At 41.6% G+C, this 16,972-nt stretch overlaps 6 protein-coding genes across 7 annotated transcripts; 5 read left to right on the forward strand and 1 right to left on the reverse strand.

The window, feature by feature from the left end:
• The first annotated feature begins 1,212 nt into the window (after positions 1-1,212).
• On the forward strand, positions 1,213-3,987 carry LOC120458485 (23 kDa integral membrane protein). The gene is made up of 5 exons (XM_039646146.2): positions 1,213-1,639; positions 2,911-3,084; positions 3,146-3,307; positions 3,384-3,581; positions 3,649-3,987. Exons 1-5 carry the CDS (start codon positions 1,583-1,585, stop codon positions 3,718-3,720), a joined length of 663 nt encoding a protein of 220 aa, XP_039502080.1. The 5' UTR covers positions 1,213-1,582; the 3' UTR covers positions 3,721-3,987.
• An 852-nt stretch (positions 3,988-4,839) lies between these two features.
• Positions 4,840-8,935, forward strand: LOC120452455 (23 kDa integral membrane protein). Its single transcript, XM_039636688.1, has 5 exons — positions 4,840-5,051; positions 7,487-7,651; positions 8,038-8,214; positions 8,280-8,453; positions 8,520-8,935. Exons 1-5 carry the CDS (start codon positions 4,992-4,994, stop codon positions 8,598-8,600), a joined length of 657 nt encoding a protein of 218 aa, XP_039492622.1. The 5' UTR covers positions 4,840-4,991; the 3' UTR covers positions 8,601-8,935.
• A 321-nt stretch (positions 8,936-9,256) lies between these two features.
• Positions 9,257-10,685, forward strand: LOC120452420 (protein late bloomer). Of its 2 annotated transcripts, none has more exons than XM_039636646.1 (5): positions 9,257-9,411; positions 9,473-9,667; positions 9,719-9,883; positions 9,948-10,145; positions 10,398-10,685. In XM_039636646.1, exons 1-5 carry the CDS (start codon positions 9,352-9,354, stop codon positions 10,473-10,475), a joined length of 696 nt encoding a protein of 231 aa, XP_039492580.1. In that variant the 5' UTR covers positions 9,257-9,351; the 3' UTR covers positions 10,476-10,685. The 2 variants fall into 2 exon arrangements, with proteins under 2 accessions (XP_039492580.1, XP_039492588.1); XM_039636654.2 differs by having other exon boundaries at positions 9,268-9,411; positions 9,477-9,667.
• Positions 10,686-10,875: 190 nt separating this feature from the next.
• Positions 10,876-12,544, forward strand: LOC120452433 (tetraspanin-9). The gene is made up of 4 exons (XM_039636664.2): positions 10,876-11,152; positions 11,216-11,398; positions 11,793-12,158; positions 12,215-12,544. The coding sequence occupies exons 1-4, from the start codon at positions 11,093-11,095 to the stop codon at positions 12,293-12,295; spliced, it is 690 nt and encodes a 229-aa protein (XP_039492598.1). The 5' UTR covers positions 10,876-11,092; the 3' UTR covers positions 12,296-12,544.
• On the reverse strand, positions 12,318-14,831 carry LOC120452476. Its single transcript, XM_039636720.2, has 5 exons — positions 14,747-14,831; positions 13,329-13,852; positions 13,118-13,270; positions 12,873-13,058; positions 12,318-12,805 (listed from the first exon to the last, which is right to left on the reverse strand). Exons 2-5 carry the CDS (start codon positions 13,392-13,394, stop codon positions 12,641-12,643), a joined length of 570 nt encoding a protein of 189 aa, XP_039492654.1. The 5' UTR covers positions 13,395-13,852; positions 14,747-14,831; the 3' UTR covers positions 12,318-12,640.
• On the forward strand, positions 14,360-16,934 carry LOC120452444 (23 kDa integral membrane protein). Its single transcript, XM_039636677.1, has 4 exons — positions 14,360-14,680; positions 15,479-15,640; positions 15,696-16,058; positions 16,747-16,934. The coding sequence occupies exons 1-4, from the start codon at positions 14,615-14,617 to the stop codon at positions 16,837-16,839; spliced, it is 684 nt and encodes a 227-aa protein (XP_039492611.1). The 5' UTR covers positions 14,360-14,614; the 3' UTR covers positions 16,840-16,934.
• Positions 16,935-16,972: the final 38 nt, after the last annotated feature.

Raw genomic sequence — 16,972 nt, forward strand, 5'->3', positions numbered from 1 at the left:
TCTGCACTCCACTGTGCTACGAGCTATTAGCTGTTAATGGAACAATTCGGAAAGGTTATTGCAATTAATAAATGTTACCTTTGGGTTTTAGTTTTAGAGAGCCAGTCGTAGGTTTGTGCAATGTGTAAGAGTTTGATGATCATTTTGCATCTTCCGTTTCTGATTTGTAATGGATATTTGGTGAGTTTTTGTTAATCATAATTGAATACAGTTTTAAGTTTTTTTATTTTAGCTTATGTCTCTACTTTTATCAGATTTCGATATTGCGACAACTACAGGTAGTTTCATAATATATATATGTACATATATGTATATATATCAATACTATTCAGTTTCATAACATAAAATTTCAGAATGTTTGGATTTGTGGACACTCCTTGGTATATTTCAATTGATTAATTCTGCCTATGGTCTGGTTTTGGTTTGTGCAAAATCTCAGGTTTGTCATCATCTGCGTACAAATAATATTTACATTATTTATTTGTTTTTTTTTATTTTAGTCAAAGTTTATACTATTTTCTTGGGGCTTAATGTGTTCATGGGTGAACTATATTCATATTGTGTGGATTTTGGGATACTGCCAGAAACATAGCTCTCAGTTTGGTGCTGTCGAAGCCATTACATCTGCTTACTTGGAGGGTAAGAATTAAAGTGTTTAAGGCTTTAATAATTTTGGACTTAACAAAAAAAAAAATAATAAAATTCGTTTATTCAGCTTTCAGTGTATGCACATTGTACGTTGTATTTACGTATTATCGTGATTTTGTGGTAAGTTTATACAAACGTACATATGAAAAAACACAAGAGAACGGTTTAGTCGAGTTCTCCGACTATCTGATACCCGTTACTTAGCTGGTAAAAGTGCGAAGGAGGAACTCGACTATAGCATTCTTTCTTGTTTACTTGTAAGTATTATATTTTTGCTAAAGAGCTACTAGATTAAAGCGTGTTCATTTTCCCACAAGTTTTGATATGGTAAGTTGAAAGTTTTTATATCTTACTAGTGGACGCTAGTAATTAGGTTAGGGCTTGTGATAAATACTAGTAATTGTATTGAATGCTAGTAATGAATCCATCTACACTTTTAGCAATCATTAAACTGACATTGGAACTACTGTGCTATGTTTTAAAACTTTTCGAGTCGGTCTGGCAACGTTGCAAAAGCTACTTCGAAAGCTTTGGAGAAGTGATAGCCGGCTGCCAGTAGAAGCGAAGCGCCTTTCAGTGAGTTTCTAGACGACGGAGAGACCGCATCTGATCCGAAGCCGCAGGAAGGGTCGCCAATGAGTCATTCAACTCGCTGCGGGAAAGTGCCCTCGCTGACTCCGACGATTTCCCAGCATTGCTGCTACGTTGCACGTTGTTAAATCAAAGAAATTTGAACTAGGTGCGCGATCGTCCAGAGAATATCGACAACACACTGGGACATCCGCAGAGAGACATCGGTGATCTCACTGATCCGATAGAGAGATCCGAATAGAGAGCGAAACAAAAACAAGTTTCGCGCAGCTTGCTCTACCTTCAGGCGGCTCGCCAGGAATTTAAGGCATCCAGACCCCGAATCCTTGGGCCACAATCCACCATGGCGTCCACGTCGAGTGTAAAGCTGATTGTCTACGCCCTGGACATACTTTGCACGGTAGGTTACTTTCGCTAGTTTCCCGCCCACGCCCAAGAAAGCAAAGTCCCCAGCTATTACGTCAATTGAGGCGTTGTAAACAAAAGTATAGTACAAGGAACGACCACTTGAGTCGATCCCAAACAAAGCAAAAATAGAAAGTACGAGTACATATATAATCTTATCAAATAGCACAATTATGAGTGTTAGTGTATGGCACATGTGCGCGGCATATTTTAGTATGGGAGCCGTCGCCATGTGTTACTTTTCGGTTGCCAGGAGTGTAAAACACCAGTAAAGCAGTCTAATGGTCGAACCCGTTTCCCCAATTATAGTTTATTGGTTTATTTATACAATTTAATTGCAAGCCTCGGTGAGAAGGACCAGATGGCCCAAGAGGTCACAGCTTATATATGTAATACGATCGGTCTATCCGTCCGCTAGCAGCTCATCAATTCGGAATTTCCAATCGATATCTGAATTCGCAGCCGGGACTTGGTTTTCCATCGCTCCGCTTACTCATGACTTCAGAGGAAAATAGTTATATCAAAGTTGAAGCACAGCAATGGAATTAATCACCGATGTTTGCGCCTCACTTTCAAGTTTCGAAACGAAACATCATCGCTATATGACCGCATAACGTCATCTTTTAAACTTATCCCATAATGCAAAGACGGAATTTGAATAATTCAAACCCACTCAAACACGCGCGTTGGTAAACAAGCTCTCCGCTGCGATACAGTATCAGATATGAATAGTAATCGAGTGACCTTGTCTGTGTGCGCAGTCCTGTCCGCATTGTTTGTTGTGGGTGACCTTCCTGGAGGCGCCTCTTCGACTTCCCAATCCCCAGTTCCCCACTCCACGCTGCCGCCCATTTACTTGGCGTCTATCCCTGTCGCCAGACGGGCTAGCCCGGAGGACGCCCCAGATTGGACTCCCCAGTTAGCGCCTTGTGCGAGGTCAAAACACTGGAAATGGAGCACTAGCCCACATGTGTTCCTGCGAGCACCAGAAGTTTTGTGATGGGTTGCTGACTGGCAATTCAGTGAAATTAAATCGGGAGAGAAGATAAGCACAATAAGATAACAAAGAGTATTACACATCATATTAAAATACTGCTTGACTGAATGTAAACTTTCACTTTAACTTGAATCATCATTAGTATTAGTAAGTAACTAAGTAAAGGAACAAATTATATATATATGTATATATTATATGCTCTCATATAGCTTATTTTGTTTGAGAAGCTTCAAAGATTTCCTATTAATATTGAAACCTGATACCCATAGCTGCTGGCCTTGGTGCTGATATCCTTTGGCCTCTATGTGGTGGTGTCCTACAACCTAAACGAGATCGGACAGCTGTCGGCATACTCCTACGTGGGACTCGGAGTGGCTGCCCTCTTGGTTGTCCTTTGGGGATATCTGTCCGCCTGGCGCGAGAATGTGTGCTGCACAGTCACGGTAAGTCAAGGATGGGAATCTGTTATTGTAGCTAGTGTTACGTTGTCCTTCTTCATTGCAGTTCATTATTTTCCTATGCCTGGTCATCATTGCCCAGTTCGCCGTTGTCTACATTCTGGTCACCCAAGAGCAGTCGATGGCCTCTAACCTAGCCAATGCCCTGGAGGCCACCTGGGAGGAGGAACTGAACAGCCCCGGTGCCATGTCGCTGTACCAGAACTGGGTAAGTTTGCAGCAGGGCTGGTTTGAATAACCACTAATAAACAATTTCCCTACCCGTATTGCCCTGGAACCCGTAGTTCCAGTGTTGTGGTCGTGGTAGTCCCCAGGACTACATCGTCAACGAACGTCTGCCGCCGGACACCTGTTTCCGAAACCACGACAAGAGCAAGCCGGAGAACCTCATCCACACCGGATGCCGGCTGGAGTTCGAAAACTACTGGCTGCACTTGAACAAGGTTTTTAACATCCTAGCCCTCGTGCTCATAGGATTTGAGGTGGGTGCCCGAAAGTAAACGAGCAGTGAGCGGTGTTTTTAAAATCTCTTCTTATAATCTCTTGCAGCTTCTGCTGAGTGTCATCTCTTGCCGCCTGTGCAACAGCATTCGCAACGATGCTCGTCGCTCTTACTTTTAGACAGTGAAACCTGAAAATACTCAACCTGGATGGGCGGTCGACTTGTTAAATTTCTAAAGAATATTACACCATTAATTAATTGGCTCGGCCAAGACTGCGGAATTGCTGTTACATTTTTAAAATTGAAACTCATTCAATCAGCACAGTGCAATGAAATTATTTCGTTAAAATACGAAAAGCAGCTCACAACTAGTTTTAAAAAGAGTAAATAGATTTAGTTTTATTTATTTCAAGATACTGTTAAATAAATGTTATAAATGAAATCAAGCACCTACTTCATTCTGTTATTATTGAAAAACATGTTCTATTTACATATGGGTTGTATAGCATCGTTACTATTATAACCAAATATGTTATCAATATAATATTAGAGCACTCATTGTGGTGCAAATTTGTCGTTTGTTTGTATAGACATACCGGCCATTGATATTATATTTAAAAATAAAACTAAAAGCTTTGGTATCCAAAATATATATACACGCCATGAACGTTTTAAATGGAAATGCAACGCTTTGGTATCCAAAATATACACGCCACGAGCATTTTAAATGAAAATAAATTGTAATCCTTATATTTGTGCTCCAAAAGATAAAAAAAACAAGAGAGAATTCCGCATACAGAGTACTATTACTATGAGATACAACACACTGAAAGGTACTTTCCAAATCCGTGACACTCTACGAATAAAACTGTGATATTTTTAGAGAAGTGTTTCATGCGTTGATTTCATCAAAGTGAAGGAGCAATACAATCAATGTTCTGTATTTTAGTAAATAATGGGGTGTTCTTATAAAATGGTTACTATTTTTTCCTTGCTCTCGCACACAACATACCCTATTTATTCGAGTAAAGGGTATAAATTGCATAGACCACTGCGTCTTCCATTATATTCAAATACAAATACATCATCATCTATTGCCGTGTATATGGAACACGCTAACGATCATATACACATAAGTATATACATACCTAGTTTAGCCCAACATCATTGCGCTCTTGCGGCCAACAAACGTTTCGATTCCACATTGTGCCGAAGCTTTCGTTCCGATTTCCACCGTTTGTTCGCCAAATGCTTTTCGCGCTATCAACAAAGTCGGAACGTTTGGAACAGTTTTCAGTTAACAGTCGAGCGGTGAGCATGAACCCGGTTTTGGGTAACCCCAGCAACCGTTAGATCCGAAATAAACATTTTCCGATTGTCAACAAGCCGCGAGTTGCCAAGTGTTATAAATATTACGAGTACCTGCTGCAAAGATATAAGGATTAGCAAGATGGCCTGCTCCACAAACGTTTTGAAGGGGTTTTCCCTCTTTTGGGATATTATCCTCGCTGTAAGTAGAAGTATTTATAAATACTTTGGTGACCCCAAACAGCACGACGACAGTGATTAAGCCGAAGCTCTAGCCAAGGCTAATTGTTGGTAAACAACTTAACTTTGGCCAAATGCCAAGAATTGTTCTCCAGCTTCGCCCAAGTTCATTCAATGATTGAATGAACCTTTGCGGTGGCTTTTGTTTATTTCATTGCATAGAAACCAAACATTAGAGTACCACCTCCTTAAGCAAAAATATTGCTTTGCCATTTTTATTTCTTTGTTTTTGCGTTTAATTCACTCACTTCAGATTGAATCACAGCAAATAAAAAAACTTTAATGTTGAAGCAATAAATTTTAGTTCAGCCAGAAAGGGAGAAACTTTTCCAAGTACACGCTCTAGCGAATTTCCTCGCCCGAAAATATCTTTAAAAATTGTATAATATATATATATAGTTGCTTGTGTTTTGTTTATTTGTTGGTTGGGCTTTTTATTTGGTTTTCAAAAACGAATGGCTGCCAAGTCGAAACTTGGTCACCCACGCCATCTTATAACCCTGAACAAAATCGACACAACTTTTATTAGGTATTGCTGTTATTTTAGTAGAATTTACTTGAACCAGAATTTGCCTTGGGATGTTGATGTCATTTCCCAGACGTTTTGGGCATCTTTCTGGCGTTTGATTCCAATGGAATGCGGCTGAAAGCCGTGGAAATGCCAGGGCGCACCACATGGCGTATGCGCGATTTTCCGCGTTTGGTTCCAGGCGAGTTAACTTTCGATTGGCGCGCTGAGAGATTTCAATTATGCTTGAGCCCAGGCTGAAATTGAAATTACTTCATTATGTTTTAGGGTACGGCCTTTGTGTCTCGGCCTTTAGTGCTCCCATGGCGACTGAAACATACACAAATCTGGGCCTCTGCTTGTTTTTGGACATTGATTCCGAGCTCTGGCAATGGCATTTGATTTGCCTACTCAGTGTACTAGTGTCCCCCTTATCAACGGATATGCAAATTAGTTGGCCGTACTGCTCTACTGATGACCGACCTTGGATACTCTGGTGATAATTGCGTTTAATTGCCAGTCTGCGTGGGGAAATGTGGCTCTGTTGCCAACGCATGGCGTTTCTTATCGCGTTTATAGTATAGCACCTGAGTGTCTTCTTAGCCCGTTAAACAATCTCGACGCTCGTAATAGCCAGTTTTAGATATCACCGGTTGAGTGGGCTTGTTCTCCGTGTATACAGCGATCATAAGGTTCTGCTTCAAATTAAGTCACATAACGCGGCACTCAATCACAAAGTCGAACTGTGGGTCGAAAGTCTTAAGTAAATTCAGATTGTGGCATGCTCGCTCCGCATTTCCACAACTAATACAATTTGTTTGTTTCTTTATTCCCGCAAGCCGTGTGTTAGCGCCTATTTGGACTTTGCGGGATTTCGGGCGCCGGGCAATAATAAATTACAATTAAATGGCGCGCAATACGCACTCGCTCATCCCCATAATAATGCCAGATGTCTGAGTGGTACGTGTCTGCTGGACTACAGCTTAACCCTATTGTCTCATAAGCATTAATTGATGGGCCAGTGTCTATTGTAACTCTATTAATGTAAACGATATTTTTCCGCTGCCGTATTAGGCAACAAAGCTCATTAAATTCAGCCTCAAGTGAATATTTATTTAACTGCCTTCTATTTAGAGCCAAAAATCGGCGTTACGCCCAGTTTAGGGCTACCGAAACGTTTTCTGACCAGGGACAACATTCTAAATAAATCATGACTGCCATTATTAATTGCTTAAATCATTTACTCGTAGGCTTTTGGCTGATTTGTAAACTTTTTCTAAGCCAGTCCCATTGAGTAGGGGTGACAAACAAACAAGGCACGTCAAAGCCAACGTATTTGCCGACTGGTTTTCTTGTTTGCCCGCAACAATTGTAAAAATAATTTACAAATTGGTGGCGACAACAGGTTGCCGTGTGCAAACATCATCTACTCGTAATTACTACGCATTTCGAAAACTTACTTTCGGTTGGAGATGGGGTTTTCAATTCTTTTCGCTTCTCTGGGCAAGCTGCCAAATTACGAAGAGTCTACATTTAGCAGGAGAGTGCGAAATATCGCGTTGTGTTTGTGCATCTAGTGAGTCATGGCGGTAATTTTAAAATGCAAGCGCAATGCATTCGAAGAGAGAGAGGGCGTTCTCTAGAGACAACTCTGCGTATACTTAATATAGCTCTATGATGGCATTAGTTCGGATTGAACTAACTACATAGTAAACTACACTGTGGTGCGAGCTGTAAGAACTAAGATTTAATCTCAGAGCCATTAATACTCGGTATAGAGAAACCTCATTTGCATACTGACTCACTATCAGGCGATACTGTGTTATTACCTTTCGTACTCAGCTGAATTGTTTAACTTTTCAATTATTTAATACTCTTCATTTCAACAGCTGTTCGGCCTGGTTGTGATTGGCCTTGGTGTGCACATCGTCTACAAATTCGAGCACTTTAACACCGCCGCCTTCGTCATCATCGCAGTGGGCGTGGTCGTCGTTCTGACGGCACTTTTTGGGGCTCTGGGAGCAGCGCGGGAGAGCAGTGCCACATCGAAAGTGGTAAGTAAATAGTACACAAAGTAAATAGAAGATATACTTTAGGCCTTGCATCGAATCTAGTAAATTATTTACACTCTACAAGGTAACGTCTATAAATAATTCTTATACTTACTTACTCATAAAATCAGCTCTTTTGAATTGGTAGTTTCGCTGCATAAGCTCAAAACCGAAACTAAAAGTGACATTTTTTTACTTTCCAGAATTTAACAACTAATAGATACCCAAGCTATCTAAGACACCAATAGTTTGGTTTCAATAGTTGAGAGATTTCTCAAGATTTATTGAATACAACAATATGGCCTTATACATATGACTTATCTTACTTTATATGATTTCCCAGAACCATTTAAATTCAAATTATATTACATCTTATTTCTATTGCACAGTTCGTTGTTATTCTGATTATCTTGGTCATACTGGAAGTACTAGCAGTTGGGTTCCTCTGGGTTTTCCAAACCTCGCTGCTGATCAACGTGGACAAGACGTTCGATAAACTGTGGAACGACCAGCCCGTGCCAATCAAGCCGGGAAACCAGAGTCAGATTGCCAGCCTCGAGCGATGGGTAAGTACGAAAGAGCTTTATAGAAGGTGCTTACGAGTAGTAACATCCTCCACCATTTATTTTAGTTGGATTGCTGCGGCAATGTGGGACCCTCGGACTACATTCTGCCTCCCAATAGCTGCTACAACAGCGAGAGTGACAGACTGAATCTCGAAGGATGCCGGCAAAAGTTCCTGGACTTCATCGCCGATCGTTGGACCACATTTAACCTGGTTTCCCTGGTGCTGTTCGGTGTGGAGGTGTGTACAAAATTATAAGCTAGATGTTGTTCAACCATTGATTGATAACCAATACTTCCTCCACAGATCATCTGCGCCCTGTTGGCCTATGTCCTGGCCAATAGCATCGTGAACCGCTGGCGACGCTCGAAATACTATCAAAAATAGGTTCGCATACGGTTTTTGCAATGGCTGCATTTTGAAGATTTAAGTTTAAGTTGTGCATACCTAAAGCCAAAGAACTCTTCATACAATTACTTAAGCCGAAACTCGATAGAGATTCCAAAACAAATTTACTTAAGCCTGGCAAGCAGAAAGCAGTGCGTCGTTGATTGTATTCTATTTATCAGTTTGGATAACTGTAATGTTTTTAGGCGGATTCAATTCCGTTTCGAAGGTAATTTAATCTAGACTAAGCTCGACCTAAGGCACACATTTTTTGTAACCGCATTTCGAGGAGCAAAGTCAAATAAAGAATCTGGCAGAAGATCCAAAGATCTGAAGATCTGTTGACATCATTCCCATGATAATGAGGCAAAGAGGTGTGGCGGCCAAAAGGTGAGGGTGGCCACATGTTGCGTACATCTCATTTTTGTATAGCGCGTGGGCGGGCGCTTGTTTTCATTTTCGAGTTCTACGAGTATATTTGCTGGGTGCTCGTGCTCGCCTTTGATTTCCCTCTGGCATTTATTTGGCCACTGCATCTGGCCAACGGATCGGGGACCAGACCGGACCGGATGGCAATGGCGACAGAATCCGAAGCAGCCAACGAATCTGTGGGTTAATCGTTTCCCAGCGACACCCAAACAAATGGAGATTATGCGACTTTAGTCTATATTTTGATGGCACTGCTCAAGGTGTGTGCTCGCCGACGGAAAAACTCGTATGAAAATTGTGAAAACCAAAAGCTAGCTGCGCCATGTACTGCACCACCCGACTGCTCAGATACGTGCTGTGTGTCATCAGTGGCATCTGTGCCGTAAGTGCCCCAAAATAGAAACGATCGGCTGACATTGAAAGGGATTGTGGCCTTTGTTTAGCTAGGTGGCTGCCTGCTCATCTGGTACGGCGCCTGGCTGCTGGACAGCCTCTCCGACGAGCAGCGGGTGTTGGGCATGGATCACGGCGAGGACCTGGCCGCCCTGCTCTGCGTCCTACTGGGCACCGTCATCGTAGTGGGCAGCATATTCGGATGGATGGCTGTGGCCAAGGACTCCAGGGCGCTGTTGATCTGCGTAAGAAACTCACTTTAGTTTCTCAAACTTTCCTCTTACATTCATATCTAGTATGCAGTTTTGCTGGTCTTCCTCTTGATCGTTCAGTTTGTAATGGTCAGCATAAGTTATGCCGCCAGCCGAGATTCCCTGCCGGATTCTTTGACGCAAGGACTTGATGATCTGTGGGATGCGCATCACGAAGGCAACAGCACCCTGAACACCTACGAGGAGTGGGTAAGCTCGCAGACCTTTGAATGACCTATTTGCTGAACAAAAGTAAATTAATGAATGTCACCAGCTTCACTGCTGTGGCCGCAGAAGTGCCGAGGACTACCTGCACTTGGAGAAAATGCCCCCGCCAAGTTGTTGTCTCGATCGGGACTGCACCAAGCCAATGAATCTCTTCATGACGGGCTGCGAAGTCAAGTTCAAGGAGTATGTCAGCGCAAAGACTTCCAACTTCCACTCGCTAAGTTGGATCCTTGTATTCTTTGAGGTAAGTACAAACTTTTAGAGTTTTTGACCCTAGTGAAAAGTTAATATTTAAATTATATCAATAACTATTTATGATATCAACTTTTTTCAATCCAACTTATTTGATGTTTGCTTGACATTATTGTTCTCAATCCAAATCCCAATAATTGAAATGCATTTTTAAAAATTACTTTTCGTGGCCCTTGCGATAATTGCCTTTGTCTTTCTATCTTTACACACCCATGTTAAACATATTAACTTACTATATTTTCAGTTCGCCGGCTCGGTGACCACCTGCTACCTGGTTGACAGCATTCGCAATCATCGCGACCGCATAAGATTCTATAATTAAGAAAGTATTTACGAACCGTATTATCGTTATTTGTTGTGAATAATTTCCTAGCCACACGGCCCTGGCGAATTGTGATTGTAGCTTACGATGATTAACCAAGTTAGGCTACAGATACCAAGTATTCATTCATAAAACTGTAAACTGGCACCCACGCCTAGACATAATTCGAAACGAAAATAAATAAGCCCGTTGCCATTGACTAAACTTTTACAAGAGATCTTTTGCTGGCCAGCAGGAATTTTAACGCGGGGGAATCGACGATGAAACAAGAAAAGCTCGCACAAGTGGGCGATTCTCGCTCGTGATTTTCACTAACCGATTTATAGATAGAATAGGCGATCGGTGAGTCGGTCGTTGTTTAATTCAAAACAAAACACACTGTTTCGGTGTCCACCGCACATAGCTGCCAGTTGATTCGCGCAGCTCAACCACGGCGGTCGGACGTCGAAAGATCTTTGCCCCACCGCTGTATCCGAAAGATACGTATCTGACAAACGGGCTGCTGGCCATATAGCCATATATGGAAGGCCTCTGATGCAGTCTACTGCGCGTTGCCTTCGTACACCTCAACAGTCAGTCTCCAGCCGCATCTATAGGTTGATTGATCCACAGTAATCATGGGTCTGGGTGCCACCACAGTGAAACATCTGCTGCTCTTGCTGAACTTTGTGTTTTCCGTGAGTAGCACACCTGCGAGCACTACAGCTATATGCTAACCTGACTTGTTGCGTTTGCCAAAGGTGCTCGGGCTAGTGCTGATCGCCTTCGGAATTTTCTTTCTGATCTCCGCCGCTGAGAATGCAGTCAGCATTGGGGAAAATGTGGCCGGGGGCCTGATCATCGCCTTGGGCGTTGTCATCTTGATAATTGCGATCTTTGGCTGCCTGGCCGCTATCCACGAGGCTCCTGTGAGGCTCCTCATCGTAAGTACCTCTGCCTTCTACTCACTACATTTTCATACTTGCTAAAAACATATTTTTAAAACATATTACTTTAATCAGCGCCATTCATAATTATCTGTTAATATAGTATTAGTAGAATGTCCGATTATATTATATTTAGTCGAATTGCTGAATCAGCTTAGATACTTATTGTTCGTTAGGTTAGAAAGCTATTGTTTTGAAAGTTGTCAATCTTCTAAAAACTGCGCTCTGTGAGCAAGTAAGACAATTTCTCAATACTCAACAAAAAATATGATGTAAAACTAAAGAAAAATGGGTGTGTAGGTATTATTCTAATTTCTATTAGGAAATTGTCAAAGCTGAAGAATATTTAATGTATTTATTTTCGGATATTTTTGCCTTGTTTCCTCTACAGTATGTGGGAGCCGTGGTGCTGCTGATCCTTGCCCAGCTGATGTTCCTCGGCATGTCCTCACACGGCACCAAGGACGGAATCTCGGGCAGCATCAACGAGGGCTTCGACCGCCTCTGGGAATCGGAGCGCAACCAAACGGGCGCCCTGGGCTACTACGAGTCCTGGCTGCAGTGCTGCGGGGTCAACAGTTCCGAGGACTACTGGATCATCCATCACGGGATACCGTCCAGCTGTTGTCCGGAAAACAAGTGCTTGGACACGCCGAGCAGGGTTTTTAGGACCGGCTGCAAGGCCGCATTTGTCAAGTATCTGGACGATAAGTTACTGGTGTTCAAAATCGTCTGCTGGCTGCTTGTCATCGGAGAGGTTGGTTAGATCATTTTCCCAAAAATGGACTCGTTTATACATCTATTCCCTTTTAGGCTGTGGGAGCTGTTTTCGGTTGGCTGCTTTACAGCAACGTAAAGAACCAAAGCCGCCGCAACAATGCCGTCTGGATGTAAGGGGTGTTCTAAGTCATCATAGTCTTAGTTAATAATATATTTAAATCTGTTTTCTAATCAAATGTTTATGAATATTTAATAACTGATTACTAAAGGCCAACGTAATTTGTACAAAGAACTTAACACTTTTAAGTGCAATTTCCAAAAAGTTTGTACTGGGATTAATGTGCATATACTGGATTTTTGATAACGTTAGCTACATAAAGATATTTTTCTTTTAGCAAAATCTACGTATTTTGCTTACCAATACACAAGTTTCATTTATTCTTATTACAGTTTTTAATAGCACACCTTTTTGATCTTGTTCCTAAACATTTTTTTCTATGTTATAAAAACAAAATTATATTAAGGGCTCAGAACTTCAAAATAAAAGTTGGTCTGAGCTCGAGATATGTTTGCAGTGGACAACTTGATGAACAAAGCGTAGAAACCCTTTGGCATGGGCACTCCACGGATCTTGCCAGAGACTTCGGTATTTGTAACATCTTCAATGGAAATGTAGTTTTCTTTCTAAAAGAAAATATTACCTCTGAAAATAACATTTTCATAATTACGAGTATGAGCCTTTTCAACTGACCGTGTAGGGGCAACTGTGGTTCAGGTTTGTATGGCCTTCGATGAATTCAAACACCATCCTGGCCAAATGGTTGTGGTGGTTTTTCCAGAATCTACACAAATCAAGTTTCAATGTATAGAGGAAGGGCTGCCAGTTTGAAACCGTGTTGATACTCTTACTGCCCCTTGTCATCAGCTGAAAGTAAACCTGCGGAAAAAAGTGAAGCTGGCACAACAAACGAGAAATGCTCTACACCAACAGATTACCTCTACATTTCTGAGCATCGGCTTGAGCAAAGTGTAACGCAGACGAATGCTGTTTTTATTCTTGCTCAGATTAGTCACTGCACAGTACTCCACGATGCTCGAGCTGAGGTCCTTGCTCTCGCAGGTTACATTGGTGAACCTTATGAAGACTCCCTAAGTGTCAGATTATCCTCAATAAGCAGTAGGACCTCTCCACAACAAACATACTTACATGCAATTCTATGAGACATTGCAAACATAGAAGCAGTCCAAGAAGTTTTCCGACAGCGCTACCCATTCGATTGCCGCAGAACAAGTGATTTATTTCATTTTAATAGTAACCAGTTGATGAACTAATTCATGACGAGGATTAGCCCACATTTTCAGTAATTGCATGGTAATTGATGTCTGTTGCTCGCTTGAATAGCTTGATGGCGTTGCTTAGCGTTAAATCGAGTCGTAAGAGGGCATACAATTTCATCAAAATCACCAGAGTAATCTCTTCGTCATTAGCCGTTACAAATTAGCGCCCAATTTGAAAATTCCTTGCTATTGAAACCAAAAGTTTCTCTCACTGCAGTTCGCGTAGTGACAAAGAGTATGAAAGGGGATAAATAATTTATTAAGGGGACTTAATTTATGGTTGGATTATGACTGAAAGTAGGAAAATCGTTGCTTTCAGTTCCAACCATCTTCCCTGATCACATTCCTCGCTAATAATGCACATCCAGCAGTACGAGTAGAAACACCCTGTAGCTGTAGTTCGCATAGTGACGAAGAGTATAAAGAGGTCGGCGAGTGCGTGAAGGAAAATGAAAAAAGGGATAAATAAATTATATTATATAAGGGATAGAGTCGAAGGTCCTGTTACTAGCACTCAAATACATCTACAACTACCATTAGACTTAATATTTTATATAGTTCGCGTAGTGACGAAGAGTATAAAGAGGTCGGCGAGTAAGTGAAGGAAAATGAAAAAAAAAGGATAAATAAATAAATATGGGATAAATAAATTATTTAAGGCACATTATTTATTGTTGGATAATAACTAGGAAAATCGTTACTTTCAACCATCCTCCCGGATCACTTTCCTCGCTAATAATGCACATTGAGCAGTACGAGCAGAAACACCCTGTACGCTCAGTTAGAGACGCGCCTGCGTCATTGTCGCCACATTGATGATAGTTGCCCGTTTGTTTTGGTTCTCTATCTTGGTCAGGTGGTGAGTATCCGGTGAGTGCTGGCGGCCAATGTGTCTCTCTGTTTTTGGCTCAGTCGCAGGCCAGCCTTTGTGGCATCCACACCACTAGTTCAAATCCGACAGGGGGCTCAGAGCGCCGAGCCCAGTTTACTGTGGGTATTGACCTACTCTGGGCGCAAGTAAACAATGCACTGCCCCAATCCAGTGGCATAGTGCAAATCGAGCGAGTTTCCGGACCTCGGAGGTCATCCCTTCTCTTATATCGGCAGCTAGAAACTTTGGTTCAGAAGCATAACTACTAAGGTAACTCACGCAACATGGAGAAGTCGTTTCCTATAACACCCTGGAAGTACGGCCTACTGGTCACTTGCATTCTTATTGTGGTAAGTGAAAAAGATGCATATTTTCCCAGAGTTTTTTCCAGAGTATTCCCATTTCCCGACCCTTACCCAGATGAGAATATTGCACAACACCCGGTGATGCAAACGTTGAGCCAAAATCGAAAAATCAATATTGCGCCTAAGTGCACATCTTTCGCAAGACTAGACAAATTGGTGGCAAAAGACCGATAAAGACTATTAACATTTCGATGCAATCTTAAAAATATTTATAAATATATAAAACCTGTTCACATATACTTACATAATTCGGCCGGCCGCTGTTTGCAGTTTTGCAATATATTTTTAAATGGCACCACAATTCTGGGTGGCTCACGCCAATTAAATTTATTATTATATTAGGGCAAATTCATGTAGCATATAAATAAATCTGTAGGTAAACTCTACGAGTACCGGGTATACTCGTAATGACGCTGCAGATTGAGTTATGTGGTAATGAGTCGTTTTTGTGTTTATTTATTTGGCAAATGAAATTTATCGTTTAAAGTGCTTGTCACGGGATAATTATAATAACAGCTCAGTACAAAATGTATATTTAGACTGTAAAGCTCGTTGAGCAACGATTTATTAAGTTAGTTTTGAAACTATTACGTCTTATCGATAAGCGTTAAATAATAAAGCTATACATATAGCTAGTTCCCGAAGATTATAGGGACAGACTCGGCACAGGTACAGAAATTTCAAATTTTATGGGGCCAGAAGAGCATCGTTCTATCATACCTTTTAATGCAGTTTAATGTAAACTCAGCACTTATCTAACTATTCTTTTTCCTTTTCATTCAGACATGTAATGTGTTCTTCTTCTCCTGCGGCGTGACCACCTGGGGTTCGGCTGTCTCCGTCTACGGCAGTTATGGGTCTGCCCTTTGCGGAGGAGCAGTCTTCGGAGTCGCCTTCCTGGGCATGTACGTGGCGCTGAAGGTGTCGTACAAGTACTCCATATATGTGAGTAAACTGCGTTTAAAACTCCAAGTTCCATTCCTAACAACCTTACATTAAGTACCTAATTTTCAGTGGCCTGGTGATAGCCGCACTGGGCTCCTACCTTTTCACCTTCACGGCGATGCGGGAACAACTGATGGGCAGGTTCGAGGAGCGCATGCGCGACCTCTTTGAGCGGAAGACCCACAGCGACGACAAGATGCAGCCGGTGCACAGTCTATTCGGCTGCTGCGGAATCGAGGGACCGCAGGACTACCTCAAGGAGGAGCACGGCGCTCTGCCCAGCAGTTGCTGCTACGCCTTTGACTGCTCCAAGCCGTCTCACGTCTACGAGGAGGGCTGCTCCACCAAGGCGGTCGCCAATCTGAGGATGCAGGCGGAGCTTAACTACTACAGCTGCATGGCGATCATTGCCCTCGAGGTGAGACATAGTTGTTAAACCAACCCCGGGATATCATTTATTAAAAGGGAAAATGTTTGTCGCTAATTAGAGTTAATCAATTATTTTAAGTTATCGCACAAAACCAAATAAATGAATATATTTGTACCCGTTAATCATGGTTGAAAAGTATGTAACATGCAGAAGGAAGTTTTTCAGACCATATAAAGTATATACATATAATCTTGATCAGGATCAATAGTCGAGTCGAACAGGCCATGTCCGTCTGTCTGTCTGTCCGTCCGTATAAACGTCGAGATCTCAGAAAAAAGCTAGATAAAAAGCTAGAATGCTGAGATTAACATTACAATTTTTTAATTCTTTTGCATTTAATGCTTGTTCGCACTTTCACTAGCTGACGGGTATCTGTTTTTGATTCCAATCATGTTTGTGTGGTTGTTCTTTGAACTTTTGAATGTTTAAAGTGGTGAAACCGTTACTATTTATTAACACAGAAAAAAACATTTTTTATTTGTAATTTGTAAACTAATCCGTCTTTTGGCAGTAGCTAAAAATCAAAAGATATTTTTCTAGCTCTCGATTTTGAAGATGACTGAACTTAACAACTATTTTTTTATGTAAATTAAAATCTATATGGACATAGTTCGCTGTTATATGTATATCGATTCCATGTCAATATAATACCGAATTTCATTTATGTACTTTGCAGTTCTTGGGCTTGTTCACCGCTTACCATTTGGGCAAGGCTCGCAAGTATGCCAAAACCAAGATAAAGGACGAAGAGACCCCCATCAACGACTGATGGCCGAGGGGACACCCCCGTATAATTATCGATAATAAACAGTAACCACATTATCTAAAATGCCATTAGAAAATAAATACTTTCCATAGTCTAAACGTGTTCTTCGCTGTTGTATCTCTCTTTCACTCGGCAA

The sequence above is a fragment of the Drosophila santomea genome, chromosome 2L (assembly GCF_016746245.2).
Source record: "Drosophila santomea strain STO CAGO 1482 chromosome 2L, Prin_Dsan_1.1, whole genome shotgun sequence".
Lineage (NCBI taxonomy): Eukaryota > Metazoa > Arthropoda > Insecta > Diptera > Drosophilidae > Drosophila > Drosophila santomea.

What these genes read in the sequence shown, in the direction of transcription:
- LOC120458485 (XM_039646146.2), top strand. Translation starts at nt 1,583, where the DNA reads ATGGCGTCCACGTCGAGTGTAAAGCTGATTGTCTACGCCCTGGACATA. An exon ending in TGTCGCTGTACCAGAACTGG is followed by an intron (nt 3,308 to 3,383) that starts GTAAGTTTGCAG and finishes TGGAACCCGTAG; the next exon opens with TTCCAGTGTTGTGGTCGTGG. An exon ending in TCGTGCTCATAGGATTTGAG is followed by an intron (nt 3,582 to 3,648) that starts GTGGGTGCCCGA and finishes AATCTCTTGCAG; the next exon opens with CTTCTGCTGAGTGTCATCTC.
- LOC120452455 (XM_039636688.1), top strand. Translation starts at nt 4,992, where the DNA reads ATGGCCTGCTCCACAAACGTTTTGAAGGGGTTTTCCCTCTTTTGGGAT. An exon ending in GCAGTGCCACATCGAAAGTG is followed by an intron (nt 7,652 to 8,037) that starts GTAAGTAAATAG and finishes TCTATTGCACAG; the next exon opens with TTCGTTGTTATTCTGATTAT. An exon ending in TTGCCAGCCTCGAGCGATGG is followed by an intron (nt 8,215 to 8,279) that starts GTAAGTACGAAA and finishes CATTTATTTTAG; the next exon opens with TTGGATTGCTGCGGCAATGT.
- LOC120452420 (XM_039636646.1), top strand. Translation starts at nt 9,352, where the DNA reads ATGTACTGCACCACCCGACTGCTCAGATACGTGCTGTGTGTCATCAGT. An exon ending in CCAGGGCGCTGTTGATCTGC is followed by an intron (nt 9,668 to 9,718) that starts GTAAGAAACTCA and finishes ATTCATATCTAG; the next exon opens with TATGCAGTTTTGCTGGTCTT. An exon ending in TGAACACCTACGAGGAGTGG is followed by an intron (nt 9,884 to 9,947) that starts GTAAGCTCGCAG and finishes GAATGTCACCAG; the next exon opens with CTTCACTGCTGTGGCCGCAG.
- LOC120452433 (XM_039636664.2), top strand. Translation starts at nt 11,093, where the DNA reads ATGGGTCTGGGTGCCACCACAGTGAAACATCTGCTGCTCTTGCTGAAC. An exon ending in TGCTGAACTTTGTGTTTTCC is followed by an intron (nt 11,153 to 11,215) that starts GTGAGTAGCACA and finishes CGTTTGCCAAAG; the next exon opens with GTGCTCGGGCTAGTGCTGAT. An exon ending in CTCCTGTGAGGCTCCTCATC is followed by an intron (nt 11,399 to 11,792) that starts GTAAGTACCTCT and finishes TTTCCTCTACAG; the next exon opens with TATGTGGGAGCCGTGGTGCT.
- LOC120452476 (XM_039636720.2), bottom strand. Translation starts at nt 13,394, where the DNA reads ATGGGTAGCGCTGTCGGAAAACTTCTTGGACTGCTTCTATGTTTGCAA. An exon ending in AATGTCTCATAGAATTGCAT is followed by an intron (nt 13,271 to 13,328) that starts GTAAGTATGTTT and finishes TCTGACACTTAG; the next exon opens with GGAGTCTTCATAAGGTTCAC. An exon ending in CGATGCTCAGAAATGTAGAG is followed by an intron (nt 13,059 to 13,117) that starts GTAATCTGTTGG and finishes TTTTTTCCGCAG; the next exon opens with GTTTACTTTCAGCTGATGAC.
- LOC120452444 (XM_039636677.1), top strand. Translation starts at nt 14,615, where the DNA reads ATGGAGAAGTCGTTTCCTATAACACCCTGGAAGTACGGCCTACTGGTC. An exon ending in CGTACAAGTACTCCATATAT is followed by an intron (nt 15,641 to 15,695) that starts GTGAGTAAACTG and finishes CCTTACATTAAG; the next exon opens with TACCTAATTTTCAGTGGCCT. An exon ending in TGGCGATCATTGCCCTCGAG is followed by an intron (nt 16,059 to 16,746) that starts GTGAGACATAGT and finishes TGTACTTTGCAG; the next exon opens with TTCTTGGGCTTGTTCACCGC.